The sequence below is a fragment of the Meles meles genome, chromosome 9 (assembly GCF_922984935.1).
Source record: "Meles meles chromosome 9, mMelMel3.1 paternal haplotype, whole genome shotgun sequence".
Taxonomy (NCBI): domain Eukaryota; kingdom Metazoa; phylum Chordata; class Mammalia; order Carnivora; family Mustelidae; genus Meles; species Meles meles.
This window is the reverse complement of record NC_060074.1, coordinates 74,495,813-74,517,705: the sequence shown is the minus strand read 5'-3', so window position 1 is coordinate 74,517,705 and position 21,893 is coordinate 74,495,813. Positions and strand designations below refer to the sequence as shown.

The following is a 21,893-nucleotide window of genomic DNA, read 5'->3' as shown; positions in this document are numbered from 1 at the left end:
TCTGAGCTCGGGCTAAAAGATTAGAGATGAGTGAATGTCAAATGATTAACACAGTGCCTCGCCATTCAGACTACTATGTGTATTAGGGTCACATTCTCTAGCCCATTTACCCTAACCTCGTGGGAAAATTCAATGTCTCTCTCTGGGTCTTATATATTACAGCTCCAGGTGAGGAAGCAAGTTTCATTTTTAAAACTTTGTGGTCTTCTTATTACTACCCAGGAAGATACCAGTTTCTAGGGGCTGCTTAACCAAATGTTCACTCTACTTCCCAATATCCCTACAAAGTCATATAAAATTAGGATGTGGTCCATTCATACAAAGGACAAGTAACTGGTAATTCTCTTGATGATCCACATTTCTACCTAATCTATAACTGTCATTAACTCTGATGCCCAGTGACTCTGCTGTCCTGAGGATTCGTTGACAAAATAAACTTTCTCTTCCTGGTTTGTCAAACGAGACCCAGTTATGTGCCTACATAATTACCCAAGCAATTTCTGGGCTGATTTTCATATAACAAAGTCACACCTTTCCATCCACAACAGAAACGTTGGCAGCTGGTGAGGATTCGGCAGTGGAGGTTGAAGGAAATATGTGAAAACTAGCATCTCTCGGTGACCTGACAATTTCATTCTGCCGGTACAATCGATGATGGCGGAGTTTGGAGACCCACGCATCAAACCAGTCCTGGGATTTCACCTGAAACAAAGAACAAGAGGAGACAGTAAGGGTGGAACCAATCTCCGATTTACCACTGGCACAGGCAAATGAATTCCCCGGATAATGGCAGAGAAACTCTTCTCTGTTCTCCAACTATTGAAAAGTGACTTTACCTTCAAATGATAGATGTGCTCTTCTGTGTCAAGGTCTATTCTCCGAGCTTTCTTTTTAATGGACATGACCGAGAGTCCGACATCGATGCTTCCGTGGACCTTCCCCTTTTGAATCTGAAGTCAGAAGACTAGTAAATAGGCTAGAAGAATATATGACTTTCTGTGTTTCTGTACTGAAGCGAAAGTAATGGAATCTTTAACTTATCTATGGGAGATGAAATACCACACCTCCTTTACAAAGAGAAAATGGTTTAGGTCCTTAATTTGAGGACAGCTGGAGCTGCTGTGACTTCCCAGCAATTTCAACAAACAAGACTATTCATTTCTTTTTCTTTTTTCATCTTTGTTTTTAGTAATCTCTACACCCAATGTGGGGCTTGAACTCATGACCCCAAGATCAAGAGTCACATGCTCTATCAACTGAGCCAGCCAGATGCCCCAAGACTACTGGTTTCTTAGTCCTGTTTCTGGCATAATTTATAATGCTAATTTTCATAATTCTAGATTGCACAGTTTATATCCCCCAAACCACTATGTTTAGTGGTTCCTAAAATAACTATGGTCAATCTTTGACCTACAACCCAGAATATCCCCCAAGTAATCAACCAGAAGCCAGCTGCTGAGGCCGAACTGGGCAGCTGGGACTAAGAGCTCAGAGCAATCAGTGCTTCCTCTGGTTGCCCTTGTCTGATCAAGGACACACGGCTGATTCGATAGGAGAGATGGGGACAAAACAGAACCCTGACTTATTTCCCTCTGCCACACTGACAAGACGGATGGTATCTTCCAGTTTTACATGCAAACAACTACTCCAAGAAAAATAATTTGCAACAATGTTAGTGAGTTAGGATTTCCAAGATAAAACGATGTGTGAAACAGAAATGAAGTTCATAAGATAGGTTTCAAAAGGATATAGATAAGAACAAAGGTTGCTTTAAATCTCAAAATAAAGCACATAAAGCATAGCTTATTGAGAGACGCAGGAAAAAAGGTCTATTTGGGTTTTCTCTCCAAGACAGAAGGGGTCATTTTATTAGTGTATCACATGTAGGTTTAACCTTCTGTTCTTAACGACATCCATGACAATTGTTAAATTAAATCTTCATGCTCCAGTTAGAGATTTTTTTGCTAGCGTGAGCACAAGCATCAAACACACCTTTCCTGGAACATGGAAGTCTGGGAGCTTGTTACATCTGACAGGCACACAAATGCACAAAGCTGGGAACTACATCACAAGGCTTGCACAACGGTGGTGTTTACTCACTTTAAAACCATCTTTGAAACATGTCCTGCGTGCTACTTACATCGAGTGGTGCCTTTGAATACTTTAACATTCCATTATCCAGGACAAAAAAACGCTGCAAGAACCAAACAAGCCCCAGTTACCAGGTACATTCTGAATCATATAGAACAGTCACAAGTGTGCGGCTAATGTGGCTTGGCATTTAGCAATCAGTATGTTTGATCATTTTCATGTATTTGAATTCAGTGCACCTGGTCATTGTCGGTGACATTAACTGGTCAGGAAATCTAAGCTTGAATTTTGTGTCATCAGCCCACTAGGGTTTTGGGTTTTTTGCTTTTTTGTTGTTGTTGTTGTTGTTTTAAACATACAATCCAGTGGGAATGCAATCTTTCGTCATGGTTTGCCTTGGAGGGAGTGGGGTTGGGGGTAAGAATCTCAGATCCTCAGCCATGACTTTCGGAAAGAATCACACTGGCGTGTTTTTGAAAGTGAGAAATGAGAAGAACTCAGTTGAGGTCACAGTGATTCTGTGAGGAGCTTCTCCAGAGGGAAGTTTTTTCACCCTGGATGTAAACTCCTACATTTCCCTGGATACCATGGAAAATTCCTAAAAATGCTCAAGTCTGGTACGGGAGTCGGTGAACTAGATCTATGAGTAAGAAATTATCTGGAAAGTTTAAGAAGGAGCTTCAGCAATATACTTGCATCTCCACTTAGCAAAATACTTACATTTCACTATTAGTACAAGAGATTAAATATTGTTTCTGAATTACTTTAAGAGCAAAAAAAAAAAAAAAAAAAAAAGAGAGAGAGAGAGAGAAAGATTTTTGGCAGTTTTTGTCTCCTCCAAGATGCTCCTGGTCCAGTCCAAATGAATCTAGCCATCATTGCTTCACAAACACTCAGGAACCCTCTGCTGACTTCCTTTCCCCGGGCAATTCACAAGGGAACGAACAGCTCTCAGGACCCAATCGAACAACGGGTCCAGTGCCCTCCTATAGTCTCCACAGATGCAAGGAGTCTTTCTATTGTTGGAAAATTACTCTGCTGGGAAGGTTTTATGTGATTCGGGAACACTTAGTGGCCACGGTAGCAGGTGGTCAGGCTCAGGTAATACTCTGCATGGAACTCAGAGAAGGTCAGAAAAACCTCTTCGACACAGGTTCTAGGGCAATAAGTGAGCCTTGGAAGAAAGCATCTCCACAGCTGAAAAACACGTCATTACTCAATCTCCCATGGCTCGGGCTATCAAATAGGCTATTACTTGAATAAATATCTGTGGTGTTAGAGCCCGGGAGAACAAGCAATGCAAGTGAGAACCTCCTACTATTTACATAGAAAAATGCTCAAAGGCACCGCCCAGAAAGGGTGGCTGTTGAACCACAGCCAGTCTGGCTGAGATGTGGACCTGAGAATGCGATTAGTGAGCGATTCAGAGAGCATCGGTTTCTTGGACTTCTTTTTTCTCCTTTTCCATTTCTACCTATCAAAGAACGTTAGCGGGGATCATCTATTGTGTGATCACAGGGGAAGAGATTAGCAAGACCACTGATTCGAGGAACTGCAAAGCGGTGAGGCTAGCATGAAAAACAAAAGGTGATTCTAGGAAGGAGTATGGCCAGGTGGCCAAAATCCAAGGAAGAATAAGGGTAGAGAGAAATTCCAGGTATTGGGATAATATTATGGCTTCACAGGAGACTGAGAAGGCTTCTGACAAGTGAGAAGGAATACTAGTCAGAAGCCTCTTGGACCTGTTTTTACTTCATCCTCAGAGTCAGGGGAAGGGGGCAACATTTCCCGTCCATTAACTTTAAGTCTTTCCCTTAAATGGCAAAAAATCTATTTCCTAAGGACCCAGTGATTTCAGAGACAGTACTGGTGGTCTATTGAAGGGCTTATATTGAAAATGAGGGACAATTTTCTCCTTCTTAGCACTAGAGTGTTCTCGTTACTTAGGTAATTGCAACAGCACAGTACCAAATATTTGCTCCATAATTAAAACTGGAAGACGGAGAAAGGATGTGGGGTGAGGGGGAGAAGAATAAGCCACATCCTGAGGGCGGTAAGCAGACTTCCAAGGTCAGTGACTGGGCATCTCTAGTTTGCACTGGTAACAATCATTCCAAGACTTCATCCCGAGGACTTACACAGACATTTGTGTATGAGGATGGTCATCACAACACCATCATAGTAAAAAAGTCAGACATATCTTCCATGTCCAGCAATAGGAAATTGGTTCAGTCATGGTGGAATACCTAACAAAAATCCATCCATTGGAACATATGCATGCATTTAAAAACATATCTTTAATAAGCACATAGTCATACTATTATTTTTTAATATTCATATTATCTCTAAATGAAAAACAGCAGAGTAGACAACATGTACAAGCTGGACGTTAACTATCATGTAAAATATGTTTTCTCTGCATACCGATATTACAGATCTCAGTCTTAAACAGGTATAATAGGTTGAAGCCTATATGGTTAAAAAAAAAAAAAAAGAAAGGCTGTGACAGTTACTTTATACATGCAAACATACTCTCTGATTTCCACCTAATGACACCAAATAAGATCCTCTCTATGACAAAGATGATCTGAAGGTGAATACGATGAAAATGGTACCTTGTGCCAGCCTTTTAAAGGCCATTTTCTTTTCTTCAGCATAAAGCCTTCATGCTTGTCTGGTCTCTGGACATTGGTTTGGCCTATTTTCAGCCCTTCTATAATTTCCCAGCTGTCAGCTTCCTGAGAGAAAAGAAGAAAAACTAAATCACATGTTTTTCAGTGTTTGATGACATGGTCAAAGCGGACTCTTAAGTAGAAGCTGCTTTTGAAGGAATACCGGACGCACCAGGAGTATGAACCACATCCCGGTGCAAAGTCTAACATTCGACACAGCGTCGTGCTGGTAAGTGAAATTAAAATGAGTTTCCAGGTAGACCTGGATGCTCACGGGCCCATCTGAGATGGCTGGCCGCTGGACTTAGGGGCAGAATGGAGTTTTGATGTCATGCACTTGGAAGGTTTAAAATGCATTTTTCCAGAGATTTCATCTCTGGGCACCAAGCCACTTTAACAGTTTAAGGGAAGGCTGTTTTGATGACAAGTGTTCAATTAGTGCAGAGTCCCGGCCTTCTGTGCAAAATGGAAAGGCCACAGTGTTCTGATTACCTACTTGACTAGAGGTGGTACCGTGGGCTGCCCGCATTTCAGAGCTCACAGGACATGCCCTGCTCACCACACAACCCCCAGAAGTCCATGCTTCTGAAGACACACATCCTGAGAAACACGCACACTTAGGAGCCCACGGAAAGAGCACCAGACCTCAGGCCAGAAATCTGGGATCCTAGCGGCTACATGATCATCCTCCTCTGTTAAACACACACCAAATCATGGCTTCTTCTTTTAAAGATGCATTCTGTGTGTCTACGATGTCTACATTTTTTAATGAGTTGTCAACATTTAAAAGTCAGAAGATTTCAGATGTAAAAAACATCTGAATTTTGGGGTACCTGGGTGGCTCAGTTGGTTAAGCAACTGCTTCGGCTCAGGTCATGATCCTGGGGTCCTGGGATCGAGCCCTGCATTGGGCTGCCTGCTCAGTGGGCAGCCTGCTTCTCCCTCTCCCTCTGCCTGCTGCTCTGCCTACTTGTGCTCTCTCTGTGTCAAATAAATAAATAAATAAAATCTTAAAAAAAATATATAAATTTTGAGTGTCTTATTCAAGTCTGTGAGATCTGGCAGCACTGGGCCTGCCATGAGGGAAATCGTCAGCTTGTCACAGTGCCCCTTGGGCCTGTCCCCATGTTAGATACGTGGCCCTTAGCAGCATCCCAGGTTTTCAGATCCCTGGACCAGGTGATTCCGAAGGGCCTATGCAGCTCCAAAGTAACTGCAGATCCGACCAACACTGATATTCTAGATCTCAGGCATGTGATGCAATGGGGCAGTAGAGGCAGGAGCAACAAGTTCACGCCCCACACACAACGGCTCCAACCCCTCCCATGGCACAGGGAAGCCCAGTCTCTCGGGGTAACTGCTCAGCGGGCTCAGCTTCGGAAAGCTGGGTGCAGCGCCACCCATGAGGGCAGGGCTCTCTGAGGAATGCCCCATCTCAAACTGACTTGGGAAATTGCCTTCCGAAGAGATACATTCTATCAGGAATCATCCTTCAACCACAGACCAGAGGCTTCAACAGGAATGATGCATTCCACCTCGGGGCAGATGGACCTGCTGGTGCAAAGGTCTAGGTGGCGGCCGCCCAGAACCTGCTGAAGGACCGTGAGGCTCTGACAAGGCCCAGAGGCACAGGTGCCATGACCAGTTACTGACGCTGGCCCCGGGGGCGGGAAGGGAGGGGCTGATATAGTTACGTACCACTCCCCTTTTCCTTTCTCCCTCTTTCCATCCCAGAAGTCGCTTGCCCTATGGCCAAGTCACATCTCTGTTTAAGGTCAAGTAGGTATAAATGGGGGTTTTTTCACAATAAGTTATGTTTCTAGGACATGCAGCTGAACATTGCTTCATTCTAGCATCACTAAGCCGAGGAGACACTCCTGGCTTATAAAAAGCCCTCTCAGTCAACATCGTGCCTCTGTTCTTCCAAATCCAACTCTAAGTGCTCCCCCCACTGGACAAGGAAAACCAGTCTGAGACCAGTGCCATTTGTTTGTCTACTTGGTCATCCCTGAGGGGTCCTCAGTGAATGAACTATTTACCCTACAAAAACACACTTACTGGTATCCACTTATCAGCCTTAAGAACCTTTACAGTATTTGTAGGTGTCTCCTTACACACAGCCTAAGAAGTAATTTTCTACTTGAAGATAACACTGTCAGGGACTGTGTGATTGAGCTGGTCAAAACTGTTAAGTAGATACAGCAATTTTTTTTTTTTTAAAGAAAGAGAGAGCAAGCGCACGAGCAGGGAGGAAGGGGCAAAGGGAGATGGAGAGCGAGAATCCCAAGCAGGCTCCATGCCCAGTGTGGAGCCCCACACAGGGCTTGATCTCACGTCCCTGAGATCATGACCTGAGCCAAATTCATGAGTCAGATGCTTAATCAACTGAGCCATTCAGGCACTGCTACATATAGTAATTTTTAAAAAAAATGTTTCTGATGAGAAAATTTCAGGCTGTATACCATGTTTTTTTGGACAATACTAGTACAGGTGGCATTATGGTCTAGAGCACAAAGTAGGGTGCTCTGGTATCCCCATTTTAAAATACTGAGCTGCTACTCAACAAATCAGCATTGCTTATGAATGTCAAAATAATCAGAGAAAATACTAGGTTCTACTACCACCAGAAAAGTAAATTAAAATTTTCATAAAAATGATAGCTTTCTACTGATTTCTTTTTAAAAATTTGATACAATCAAGTAATTAAAGAAAACTCTATATGTGTAAATATATTCATTAGAGTTTTCTCTGTTCTTAGATAGCAGCTGTATTTAATGACATTTCTATTTTTAGTAGCCCTATCCATGGATAGCATCTCTAGAATAACATTTTCATTTTAAGCTAGATCTTATTTGAAGGCTAGTATTCACCTTTGACTTATTCTGTGTGTGTGTGTGTATGATGTGCGTATATATGTGATGTGTGTGCATACACAGAATGTGTGTATACATATTTTATACATATATATATGTATATATTTCTATATGATGTGTGGGGGGTGTGAGTGTGTGTGTGTGCTGAAGAATACACTGGAAAACATGTAAAATGGAAATATTTAGTAAGTACAGTGCTTTTTGGACTTTTTTCTAATTAAACACAGACTATAATACCAGCTTATAGCTATGGTGCTATGGCTACTGATTTCTATCACAGAAGTTTTCTCCTTAGTTTAACTACAGAGGAGGGAAGAAAAGGGATGAGATAGAAAAGGCAAAAAATTAAAATGTATTTTTAAACATAAATGCAGTAGCTCTGAACAAATAACTCCATTTGCTCTAATCCAATGTTACTAAAGCCAAAGGAAATTGAAAAGAATCCTAATACAGTTCTTACAGTTAAATAAGCTGTCAAACTGACAAAGAGGCAACGAGGTAAATCCAGAGCAAACAACATTCTCCCTATTTCAATTATAATGCTGATGATAATGTTGTAAATGAGGAGTGTAAGATATGGAAACCGCCCATCTCAGTACTTATGAGACCCACCTCTATGCCTAGTAGACTAGGTCGACCTCAAGAAAGTTAATATCACTTTCTGAAAACTGAAGAATTTTTTTGTAATTTCAACTGATACTGATTTTCTGTTTTAAAATCTCCAATTTTCGTTGGTTTGCTTATAATAGAAACAGTCAAAAGCCCTAATGTGATCATATCAGGACTTGAGTCAGATACACAAACATTTTTGCTGTTCCAGAAATTTGAAATATGCTTTTTATCTAATAATAACTAAAAACAGAAAGTCATCTGATAACAGCCCTAGTCTGCTCAACAGAGACATTTCCTTTTTCCAGAGTATCTCTAGATGCGGGAGTGCTGGGGGCAGGTGGTCTGCGAACGTGCCTTGGAAGGTGGAAACACCAAACAAAGAAGGTCAACAAATCCTGAGTCTGGACGCTGTGTACTTCAGTGTTCCACCACCCACCGGGGCCCAGGAAGCCCTTCTTCTTGCAAAGGGACTGAGAGAGGGTGAGGTGCTATGGTCCCTGGAAGGGATGGGATCCTCTGATTTCATGAGGCCCCCGGAGATGCGGTACCTATGAATACAAAACCCACCACAACAAGAGTAGCAGTCCTACAGCAGAATCCACGGAGGATAATGGGAAGCGGATGCTGTTGGAGCCCAACCCAGATGCCCCCATCAGGCCGTGGGTTCCTGGTCCCAGTTGCCTGGGCACCAATCTCCCTCCTCCACGGCTGCGGCATTTACAGCTCAGCCTCTCCCTCCCTCAAGACTCTCACCTACTGAAGGACACAAGAGTACAAAGAGCCGAGGGAACAAAAAGTCCCTACCTCAGGGTGAGAGCAAATCTGTGGTCCCATCCGTGCTCCAGGGCTCACCCTGGGAACAGGCTCCAGCGGGAACTCCAGCGCAAACCCCTTCCTGCCAGCACCACATGGCCCTCGCCTCTTCGCTTCCCCTTGCTCCCGAGGGCTCTCCCTCAATAAATCACAAACCGCCTATGCCCAGTACCCCTTCTACACGACCTGACGTAAGACAGAAGGTAAGCTAAAGTAAGAGATGTCATAAGCACAGGGACAGGCTGGGGTGGAGGGTGCATCGGGGAAGGGGTGTGAGGAGCAGCCTTTGAAGAAGGAGTCCTGTGGGCCTGGCTTAGAAGAGTAGAGTTTTAGCGAGGCACAGGAGAGACTCCAGAAGGAGCAGACATGCCATTCTGGGGGAGAGCAGGGCATGGCCGGGATCGGAACTGTGCGCAGATGGATGTAGCCAGAGTATACAGTCAGACGCCAAGGATGCTAGCGGTGCACGTGGTGGGAGACGAGGGACCAGAGCAAGCCTCATGGGCATCTGCTCTTTATTACTGTTCTTGTACTAGACCGCTAGTTTATTGTACGAGGATAAAACTCAGGAAGAGCCAGGCAGAAGAGACGCAGAGGGCAAGCTCTTGGCATGGGGTATGGAGCTTCCGTGCCCTCAGCTTCCGTGCCCTCTGCAGGGGTGGCAACCCCCCAGGGCCTCCCCCGCTCCTCCTGATCTGTGCTTTTAATGCCAGCAACTCTCCTTTCCATTTCCGTGTGTCCGTCTCAGAGGTCTCCTCTCACCGTGCATCTCCCACCATCCTGGTTTCTGGCACACACCTCACGGCTATCTAACTCTGGACAGCTAACTTAGTGATGCCCCAAGTCTCAGTTTTCCTTCTCAGCAAAATGAGAGGAACATTGGTAGTCACTTCGTCGAGGAGGCTGATGTTGGAAAACAGTGTCTGTACTGATCCACTGCCTGGGACAAAGGAGATGCTCAAGAAATGTTAGCTGCCTCGCCCACTGCCCCAGTATTTACTTCTTCTCTCTCTCTGCTAGCTGCCTGTAAGAGAGAACTGATGTTTTCAAAGAGATTACTAGTTGGAGTTACCAGGTAGGCATTCTCTCGGTTTGCCGTTCAAATAGAAATCAGATCATCTTCTCTTTCTCTCTAAATTATTTTTAAGTTTGATAACCCCCTTTCCTTAGTTCTGCAGTCCACAAACTTTATAACTTGCGATGTCTTCCAAACATAAAGAGCACACACATGCATATTTCATACCATGAAGTATGTTCTTTCCTTAAAGGATTCTGTTTAGTATAGGAAAAGCAAAGTGGAAGAATCAGTGATAAATATTTCAGTCTTTTGGGGGAAATAAAGTGCTATTTTTATATTTGCATTCCAAATCCCCAAGCATTCTATTCTCTGAGTTTCTCCAGAGGGGAGGCAGCCCGCTGAAGAACACTGCACGGAGCAGCGCAAGGGGTAGGGATGAGTAGGATGGCGTCTCTTCAACTTTTCTTTATGATTTTTTTGATTTGAGACACAAATGAATTTAGATGTCTTCCCAGTCCAAGAAAGAGAAGGCGTCTGAAGGGAGGGAATGCTGGATTCCATTAAACAAAAGAGGTTTTCATTAGTAGTCTGCGGTGTTCTCCTCGGAGCTCACAGCGAGGAAGGCCTGGGACTCTGAATGTCCAACAGCCCCTCCAGGCAGGTGCTATCGGACCTGCAGCGGGGCTAGAACTGAAAAAGTCTTAAGTCTCTGCAGCGGGGCTAGAACTGAAAAAGTCTTAAGTCTGAATCCCTGCCCTGCTACTGGGCAACTTTTTCAGACTTTGAGCAAGTTCTTCATTCTTGGTTTCCATATTTGTAAATGTAATAGATACCTACAGTGTACGGAGCTGTTAGCAAGGGTTCTGTTCAATGGGATTGTGTATTTAAGCACCTGACACCTTGCCTGGGATGCAGTACAGGCAATCATGGTAGCTCTTGCTGCTGTTGTTAGTACTGTGACTTTTTGCTGGACCCAATGATTTTTTTTTATTAGCTTGATGCAGAAATAGCTGCTCATGTCTCCAACAGGAGAATGACCACGGTTTCTCTTCCTTTAAACTAAAGAGTATTTTGGATCTTTGTAGTCCTGCAGTTCCAAGCAAAATACACTTTCATCTGTTCCTCCCTCACAACGGGCAGAGAAAGCCAACATACTGGAGATAGAAAGATGTGGCAGCACAGTCCCATGGGAGGAATTCCAGCTACCCTAAGGGAAGTCAGGTGGAAGGCCTGTTTATAGTCCTGCTGGCCCCAGAGCAGGCATCACGCCATCCTAGAAAGCATCACATCCCATCACTGACCTTGGAAAGGGGGACCGGCTCTGGTTCTAGCAACTGCCGACTGACAGAGGGCTCCGTGCTGGAGGAAGCAGTCCTCTCCAGGACATGGATACTCTGAAAATACATGGAAATACAGCCCAGCATTAGACAACCCATTTTTCATGGAGGTGAAATCACGTGGATCACGGTAAGAACAGTGAGCCACATTAACAATGGCAAGTTCCCGAGGAGACCAAAGGCAACAGTAACAGAAAAATGTCAGCACAGGATTTGGTTTCTCCCTCTTACGCCTATGTTGTTCAGCTCCTGATGCAGGGCTGGTTTCGGGCTTGGAGAAAAGGTCAGAGATCAACAGATTTAAAAAACCACAGAGCATGTCTCAACATATGTATAACTTTATGAGAATGTACATCTACCACTCAGTCTTACATAAAAGAATTTGCTTACCTCTCTAAGGGCAACAGACAAAAAGGAAGGTCTGTATCAAAAAACCTCTGAGCTTTAACACCACTTAAGTCTCTAGAGCTGCTTATAGTTCTTATGAAATAATTGTAATTGTGATATCTTACAATAATTTTTAAATGCACAGAGAAGAAAATAATTCATCAAATACAATAAGCAGTAGCCTGTCTTTTACAGAAGATGAAAAGCACTCACAGATCACTAAGATAGCATTCCAACAGAAAAATAGGCAAAGTGCACGAACAGGCAACTCATGCAGAACATTTGAAAAGATGTTCAACCTCAACCTCAGAAGTAGTCAAAGAAATAAAAACCAAACTAATAATGATTTTTTTAAACCATCAGATTAAAAAATGGATCAGCTGGGGAAAACAGAGTATAAATCAGGTATAATCTCTCTAGGAGTCATTTTATTATGAAGTCTTTGGAAAAAGAAGAACATGCCTCATTGACCCAACAATCCCACAGCTAAACCTACACGGCTAAATCAGACTGGTATACAAAGATACAAGGACAGATAGTTTACTAAAGTATTATTTTGTTATAGTAAAAAAATAACTAATACACATGACTTTTAAGGGGATTCCATGAAGTGATTTGAAATGACAATATGACTGATATATATTTATCGATATGGAAAAAATACCCAAATGATGTCCTGACAACTGAAAAACCATGCTAGAAAGGGCATGCAGAATATGATGGTGCTATACATGTCGTCAAAACATACTCCTTCATGCTAACAGTAGCTATGTAAAGGTGGTAGGATTATAGGAGCTTTTTAACTTTTTCTTAATATTGTTTTAGTGCAATAAACAGATATTGCTTATATATTTGGGAAAAATTAAATATTTTCTATGGGGGAATAAACTTGAAAGACATCAAAGAAATAACTCAATGGAGTTAATATTTAGGTATAAACTGAAAATGAAATGTGACATTTTTACTCTAGTGAGAACATTTCATTGGTTCAACAGACAAAGTCAGTATTACAGTTACTCATTGAGGCCTCTCTTTTCTTCTCTTTGCTGGCAAACTATTAGAAGGAAATTACACTTTGACCTGAGCCATTTTTTCCCAATTTCTTGGTAAGTTTTATGCTTTTGATTATTTCTCTTACCTTGAAAATAAAGGATCCGATCATAGATTTTTAAAATCCTACCCAAATATATTTTTAAAATCATTTATTAGAAAGAGAGTAATTATAGTAAAAAGTTTATGAATTGCTCTCATCTCTCCAACTTGTGAGGAAACAGAAGAAATAAGAAGAGATAATTTGGGGCCAAATATATCTCTGGGCAGGGATTAGCAAGAATTCCTAATCTGAGGGCTATAATGTCCAAGGATAAACTAAGCATTAACTGGGACTCGGTTCCTTCCATTCCCAGATCTACCTGAATTAGCAGAGAAAAATGATAAATGTAGCTGAGTATTCATATGTGTGCTAGTGCCTTTTGTGCAACAGTCAAAAGCAAAGGCATCTTTGGAGAAAGGGGAACCCTCTTACACTGTTGGTGGGGATGCAAGCTGGTGCAGCCCCTCTGGAAAACAGTGTGAAGGTTCCTCGACAAATTGAACACAGCTGCCTTCTGACCTGGTAATTGCACTACAAGGTATTTACCCCCAAAATACAAATGTAGTGATTCAAAGGGGCACCTGTACCCCAGTGTTGATACCAGCAATGTCCACAATAGCCAAACTATGGAAAGAGCCCAGATGTCCACTGACAGATGAATGGATAAAGAAAATTTGGAATACATACACACACACACACACACACACCAGGTTAAAGCCTCTGCTTTTGGTTCAGGTCATGATCTCAGGATCCTGGGATCGAGTCCCACATCAGGCTCTGCTTAGCAGGAAGCTTGCTTCCCCCTTTCTCTCTACCTGCCTCTCTCTCTCTCTCTGTCTACTTGTGATTTCTGTCTGTCAAAAAAAAAAAAAAAAAAAGAAAAGAAAAGAAAAGAAGATAAAAAAAGAAGAAATCTTGCTATTTGTAACAACATGGATGGAACTAGAGGGCATTATGCTAAGCGAAATAAGTCAATCAATCAGAGAAAGACAATTACCATATGATTTCACTCCTATGTGGAATTTAAGAAACAAAACAGAGGAGCATAAGGCAGGGAGGGAAAAATAAAACAAGACAAAATCAGAGAGGGAGACAAATCATAAGAGACTCTTAATCATAGGAAACAAACTAAGGGTTGCTGGAGGGGAGAGGGGTGAAGGGATGGGGTACCTGGGTGATGGACATTAAGGAGGGCACGTGATGTAGTGAGAACTGGGTGTTATATAAGACTGATGAATCACTGACCTCTACCTCTGAAACTAATAATACACTAAATGCTAATTAATTGAATTTAGATTTAAAAGAATGGGGGGGGAGTAAGAAAAAAAATAGTTCCTTACTCCACATAATACATGATTTATTTCTGGGAGAAGGAAATACGCTAGCCCAGAAAAATTCCATGAAATGAATTACCTGGTAAATTTACGTGTGTGTGGGGGGACCCCTACTTACAGAGTTATTAAATACAAAACTGAAAGAGGTTCTATTCTAAAGTCAATAGACTAAAATCAAACCATCATGGACAGTGTGGGTAATGCAATGAATGTTGATCGGGGCAGCTGGTAGGGAAGTAGAATTATCCCTGGCATCTTTTCCAAACTACACATATCATCCCACACATAGATTCTGATGAGCCCCCAGGGATAATCTCCCACCTTCTCATCCCAGAGAGGAACACTGCTATGGATGGGCAGGAATCATCAGCTCTGCTGAATGAGAAATGGATGAGAAATGAGCAAAATGAGAAAAACCACTGGCCTACAGTCGGATGAAACTAGAACTGAACCTGGGTTCTGAACACATACAAAGTACTTGTTTGCAGAGAGAAATTAAGTATTACTTAATTTCTCTCTGCATCTATATCCTTGTCTTCTGGAAAAAGAGAATAGTATGAGCTACCTTACAAGTTTTATGTAAACATTAAGTGAAATACATGACAATGATATTAAATAAATGTTAGTGAAATCCGAATTATATTATGCCATTTAGATCTATGATATTTTATCAAATAAATATGTCAGGCTCTACTCACTGTTTTCATTTTACCTTAAAAAAAAAAAAAAAAAAAAAGGCAAAGACATCTTATGGAGGGAAAACCTGGTGGTGTGTGCCCAGGTCTTTAACAGACAAGAAGGGAACAAAGGACCTGGAACTTGCATTATTTGTTTGCTCATGTTGGTATTTTGAATAGGAGCCTATTCGAAACATATCAACTACATTTAAAATTTAGATGTATTCTGAGATCCTATAATTAGGAACTAAAATGAGAATTTTGTTGCCATTGAAGCGGAAACGTAATTACTGTCTTCTGGGAGATCATCGTCCCTCCTCCCAACTTTCGTTTCCTTTCTTATGTTTTAAAACGACAAAACTAATATATGCTCATTATAAAAGATTCAGATAGAAACACAGAAAAATAGGAAAGGAAAGGTCAAACTTCCCACTCATCATTCCACCCCCTAGCTTCTGGAGCAGTGATTCTCAAAAGGTAGTCCACGAGCCAAAGACCAAATAAGGCTGAACCAATTTTTGCAAACCTGCATCTTCACCCTTGTTCCACTTCGTTACTGATTTTGCTAAATCTAAATTGCCCAGTGAAATATATTTGGCTCAATCTTCTCTTCGAGGCCCCCCTCTACCCTCATCTTGGCAGGTCAGTGGGCACTAGAACACACATACATCGCCTCCCCGGCCCCACCCTTCAACAAACGAACATGGTAAGAAAAGCAAAACCTGGAAAGAAACTTGACCGTAGCACCTATAAGGCAGGAAATAAAGTATTAATTCAGGAATTTAGCCAGAGGAAGGAAACTAAATCCTCTAATTTCCAAACCAAGCCACAGACAGAGAAGATCAATTAAGGGTATGTCAAGTGTGATAAAAATGAGTTTTGTTCCTATAGGTAACCTGGGAATATTTAAAATATTGCTAGGAATCAAAAGGATTGGCGACCAAACCAGGAGAATCCAAACCAGGAGAATGGACGCCTATTTAGCGTAAAGCCAGAAGTCTGGGACACACATGTCACTGCAGTTCTTCAATTTGGTAAGAGTTCATTTGGTGCAACTCCCATGGAGGAAACTTGAGTCTCAAAGTGCGAGCGTGAAACACGCACGGCACGGCTCTCCTAGTTCTTGAGGTCTGTCTTCATCCTCACTGCATTTCAAAGACCTACAGGAGCTGCTGCAACTATTTCAGGCCATGGCTACAAACCTCGGCAAAGGCTCACTTTTCATACAAATCTAGGACACCGATAAGGAGAACTGGCCCCTGGACTTCTGAATGTGACCTCCACTGAAACCGTTCTTCTGAGGATCATACCTAAGCTATCTTGATATTTGTGAATTGCATAAAATATTTTCAAAGAAAAAACACCTAAAACAGTTTATAAACTTCTAAAGTAGTTTCTTCTTCCGGCTTTTGGCTGTGAGGCTTGTGTCTCTTCTAGTTACATCTAATTTTAATGCAGCCACACTGTTTCAGTGGTGCTGCTAACCTTCCTGCAAGAGCGCTGATGATGACGGTGCGGGGGAGGGGGGTGGGGGATGTCTGGTTTCCCCGCAGCCCTGTCTCCAGGCTTTACATGGATTATTTCATTCCCTTTTCACAAAAAGCCTCTGAGTAATGACTATGCCATTTATTTTACGGCTGACTGAGCCGAGAGAGGCACAGAGGGGTTAAATTAATGACACAGAGCCTGTAAGTGCTGGATTTGGAATGTGAGTTGGGGTTTTACTCTGCATCCAGGCTTTTAAGCACTGCCTTCTACTGAAATGAAAGCCAATGTTAAATGGCCAAACAGCGGTGGTTTGAAGCAGTGTATTCCCTTGAGACTAACGGAACACATCAAAGGCCATCCTCGATCACAACCTTTTGTGGAAGCAGAGAGGCAGGAATGAGTAAAACAAAACAAAACAAAAAGATTACAGTCGTCTTAAGCATGGTGCGACCTTAAGGTTCATTTCCAACTCAGGGACCAAGAGCAAGTCAGCGAGCTTTGCCTTCGGGGATGCAGCGTCTGATGCCGAGAAAAGAACATAAATTTGCAATCACACAGATGAGCATTCCAACCCTCGTGCTGCTGTTTACCAGGTGACTTGGACAAATCATGACCCTCTCTCAGCCTCAGTGTCCTTGAGCCATAAATGGGGACGGTAATGTCTGCCTTAGAGGACACTGCAAGTCACAGAGCTGGCACCCAGTGTAAGCAATAGTGCTGCCCAGGGCCTGGCATACCATGGGCGTTTAATAAATAATGGGAGCTGATATCTCCGTGGCAAATGCCCTAAGAGTAAATCTGTAGGAATCCTTTGTATTTTTACAGCCACAGAAAGAGGTGTCCAAACACCCTGGCGGGGGCAGGATATCTGGAAGTGAAGAGTCCATACCTGGCATGACCATCATGTTACCTAGTCAGCCTGGTAATGGGAGACAGCAGCACCTCGTGACCAGAGCATCGGAGCTCACTGAGGAAACCAACAATGTGCGTGCAGACAGATGTCCAAGATGCCTACTAGCAAGAGAGCAAGAGCTCCAGGCGGAAAGGCAGACCCTGCACCTTCCTGAACAGCCCAGCAGCAGAGGCAAGTGGACATGCCTACTGACTTCTCAATAACTCCTGCAAGGAAATAGTGTTATTATTATCATTATGTTTACTGCAATAGCATAAAATATTAAAATCACCAAAGCCAGAAGGCCACGCCTGAATAAACAGTAATTCTATTACTTTCTTTATAGTAATAATTGCCTTACTCTCACTGAAAGATGGCAGAATTGCACTAATCATAAATCTCCATCTAAGTGCCATGGAAATGAATGAAAGTAGAAAATCTTAGAAACAGTGACTTGGAGAATTCCACATGGCACCCCTGGGAAGCCCTGAAGGGAAACGTAGCAGTCCTCACAGTCTTGACTCCTTCTGCGTAGATATAGAAAACTTACTGGGAACCGATAGCCATGGCCCCACATGGGACCGGCCTACGGTTGGAAATCCTACATCACAAAAAATACCATCAGGATTTTTTTTTTCATCAAGTGGTCCATTGACAGCTGACAGTAGTTCAGCAAACTTGACTATGAAGTGTTCAAAAGCATGTGAATAAATAGCTTTTTAATTCCTATGGTTGCCTTCAAGGAACACTAGAACGAGAACTTACTGGTGGGTTTGCTCCTTTCCTGTACTCTCAACACTTACAAACACTCTAACAAAATCACTGAAAACCCCAGCAACTCGGGCCATACTTCACTGCAGCAATTATAAACAAATGGCAAATAACAGGGACAAATCCTAGGTCACCTCAAGAGCGAAGGCTCTGGAACACACAGAGTTCATTTAAAAGGCAGGACAGCAGTTATGTGTGACTCGAACAGAACACGAAAGTCAAGATTATTTATAACTTTCTACAAGGCTATTCAAATGACCCAGAAGAGACAAACGTTTTCAGGATGACAATCACTCACATGATCTTACTAACAATAAAAGCAAAAAAAAAAAAAAAAAAAAAAAATCCTATCTGTATCTATTTAACATTTATGTGTGTGTACTGATGGTGGAGTTAATTTGTTTTGATCACCTGTGTGAACTCAGAGCAGATATATCTATGATTTGCCTATGCATCCATAAATATTTGCTGAATGAAAAGAACAAACAAATTAAGGGGCACCTGGGTGGCTCAGTGGGTTAAGCCTCTGCCTTCAGCTCAGGTCATGATCTCAGGGTCCTGGGATTGAGCCCTACATGGGGCTCTCTGCTCAGCGGGGAGCCTGCTTCCTCCTCTCTCTCTGCCTGCCTCTCTGTCTACTTGTGATCTCTCTCTCTGTCAAATAAATAAATAAAATCTTAAAAAAAAAAAAAGAACAAATTAAATTGCCACGAGATAAATACAGGGAGTTAAGAGGAGAAATGGTGGCCCCAGCTCCTGCCTCGGTATCTCAAAGATGGTTTTAAAACCTTGCTGCAAGTCTCCCACATGGCATATCCTATATATTCACCTAATTTTAATTTTTTTCCTTATGGAGTTAAGGCTTACAATTTCATTATTAAAATGGCCAACATTTATACTTACTATATACAAAATACAATTTTAAAGCTACATACGTACACACATTCAGTCACAAAATACGACTCCAAAGATAGGACATACATTTTTTTTTGCTATAGAAGCAAGAAACATTCATTGCAGAAATGGGGGGGGGGGGCAGAAATGGGTCAGAAAAGAAAGAAAAAGTTAAAACTACCACACCAGCAACAAACTCAATATCTTGCTATGTTTGCTTTCAGCTTTTTTTGATGTGTATATATAACTCAATTCTTTCTTAAAAATTTATTTATTTATTTATTTATTAGAGGGTGAGAGCACAAGGGGGAGGGGCAGAGAGAGAGGGAAGAGAGGATCTGAAGCAGACTCTGCACTGGGTGCAAAGCCCAAAAGAGGGCTCAATTCCATAATCCCAAGATCATGACCTGAGCTGAAATCAAGAGTTAGACACATGACCGACTGTGGCACCCAGGTGCCCCTATATACCCTATTTTTTTTTTTTAAGAGAGAGAATGAGAGAGAGAGAACAGGAACAGGGGTGGGGGGGGTAGAGGGAGCAGGGAGCCCAATGTGGGGCTTGATCCCAGGACCCCGAGACCATGACCCAAGCCAAGGCAGACGCTTAACAGACTAAGCCACCCAGGTGCCCCTACACTTAATTCTTAAAAATAAAATTGGAATTATACTATATTTCCAACTTAATAACCAGTTTTCTTCGATTAACAATGTAAAATTTTCCTACAACATGAAACATTCTCCATAAACATTTTTTGCAACAGTACAGTATTTCATTGCATGACTACAGGACAGATTATTTAAATAACTCCCTGTGGAACATTAAAAATACTTTCATAAATATCTTTGCACAGAAATCTTTATATGTATCTATCTTTGTTTCTTCCTTGGAATACATTTCTTAGAAGTTGATTTACTATATCCTATGGGATGAACTTACAAAAGACTTTAGATATGGATCGCAAAATTTCCCTCCAGAAAAGCAGAATCAGTTAACGTGCTTGGCTGGCAGTAGTGCATGAGAATGTCCGTTTCCCTGAAACCTCACGAACACTGGCTACTATCATAACTACAGAATCAGCTTTTAATCAGGATTTGAGGTCAGGAAGTCTGGTACTTCATGCAACACGCATGGGGCTCTGCTTTACCCCTGTGACAGTATTTTTACTTACAGCCCAGCCACTTTCAGTGGCTACTGGGCAAAGGGATGGTAATATTTTCTATTTGTCAAAATTGAAAATCAAATAAATTAGTTTTGTAGAATTGATGGTCCTCTGAGATGATGTTTTTATAGTCCTTGAGAAACACCTATAAATGTATTCTGTAAGAGCGATGCTTTCCAGCCCTGGGTGAGTAACAGTCTCCTTGGGGAAGCTTCTGTGAATGACAGATTCCCGGGCCCCCTCAATGACCTATGAATGAGACCCTCTGGGGTTCACTAACTGATTATACTGTGGCTCTTTCCATTTGGTGTAATGCCGAAGAACTGAACGGGGTGTGTTAATCTTGAGTGTGACAGGCAAATTTGCTGCTATAAAAATGCTATCCCAAACCAGCCAGCTCAAGTAATAAGAGATAACTTCTTCAGTGAGGAACCGATAAAGCAGGCATGGAGAACCAGAGGATTCTGCAAACATAACAGGGAAAGCAGCAGCCGGATTCTTTCCAAAACAGTGTCAAGTACTGAATTACTCATGGATAATGAGCATCTGAGTGCCAGGTGGCAAATTTCTTTCCAGTAGCCTCAATTTCAGCACATTTGACATGGACTAAGTATACACTGTAAACACCAAGCAGCAGGGACAGAGATCTCCAAACAGTGGGGACAGCAGGACAACTTTTCATGGAAAAGGCTGATCACAGTTTTCGATGAACAAACAAATGGTCAAAACTTCTCATTACCAAGGCAACAGGTCTAAGTGCAAACACAGAAAATTCAGGAAAGCACAAAGAACATGATTTGCCTTTGATAACAGTTATTTCATGATAAAAGCCATTAACATATTGGTCTGTGTTCTACTGGATCTATTGTTTCCCTGGCCAGTGAGGATGTAAATAAATCACTGCTTTCACTGAAGGGAAAAAATGAGGCACAAAACATAACTAAGAAATAACAGACAAATGCTACCTTACCAAGTTTGCTTACAAGTGTACAGAAGGCCCTTCTCCTGGACATTCAGCTTGTCAAGCCTCACAATGAAGCAAATAGTGGTGTGGCCAAGAATAGGGGCTCTAGAATTGTGTTTCCACCGAGCAAATCCTGGCTTAGGGCTCACTGGTTGTGGGGAAGATATTCTAGCACTTTATGCCACAGTTTAGGTCTCTGAAAATGGTGAAGATCATTCCAACTCATTCCAACTCATGAAATAGTCACAGATGCTGGTATCGTTCTGTTTATTCAGGAACTATGCCTAATACTTAGATTTTCCAGAACACCCAATTTATACAATGCATCTAAACCACAGAAGTTGGTCATAGCATGGTTTTACAAGCAATTCTTTTTCTTTTCTTCCCCACTGACACTGGCCCTAAGTTCTAAAAGTAGGGTTCCACGGGATGAATGGAATCCCAAAAAGGTTAAATTGGAAGCAGCTCAAGTTTAAATTGGAGGTTTGGTATCAAGTCGGGAATACCTGCATTTTTTTTTCTCTAAAAACTAGAACGTTTTTGTTTGTGGTAATATTTTATTTTTCTCAACTCAAAGATGGAACTAGTTTTCATAGTCAGAAGATAGGCACTATATTTCAAAGCAGTGATTTGGTTATTTCATTTAACAAAGCTATTTCAAGAAGTTGCTTCAGAGTTTCAACTGGAAGAGAAATAGTCCAATTCAGTTCATGTATATGCTAGGGGATATTTTTATCAGCCTGTCTGTCCAAGAAAAAACGTTGTATGAAAACCCCACACATAAAGCAGAGACAGTGATGAGGGGTATTTTTTACTT

The 21,893-nt window shown here is 42.0% G+C and overlaps 1 protein-coding gene across 7 annotated transcripts in view; it reads right to left on the bottom strand.

The window, feature by feature from the left end:
* The window catches only part of OSBPL6 (oxysterol binding protein like 6), a 210,804-nt gene that overhangs the window by 56,522 nt on the left and 132,389 nt on the right, over positions 1-21,893 (bottom strand). For all 7 annotated transcript variants that reach the window (XM_046019019.1, XM_046019015.1, XM_046019016.1 and 4 more), the window contains exons 4-8: positions 11,381-11,473; positions 4,707-4,829; positions 2,141-2,194; positions 837-950; positions 532-702 (exon numbers count right to left, since the gene is read on the bottom strand). In XM_046019019.1, the coding sequence (XP_045874975.1) occupies positions 532-702; positions 837-950; positions 2,141-2,194; positions 4,707-4,829; positions 11,381-11,473 (555 nt within the window). The remainder of the gene's footprint in view (positions 1-531; positions 703-836; positions 951-2,140; positions 2,195-4,706; positions 4,830-11,380; positions 11,474-21,893) is intronic.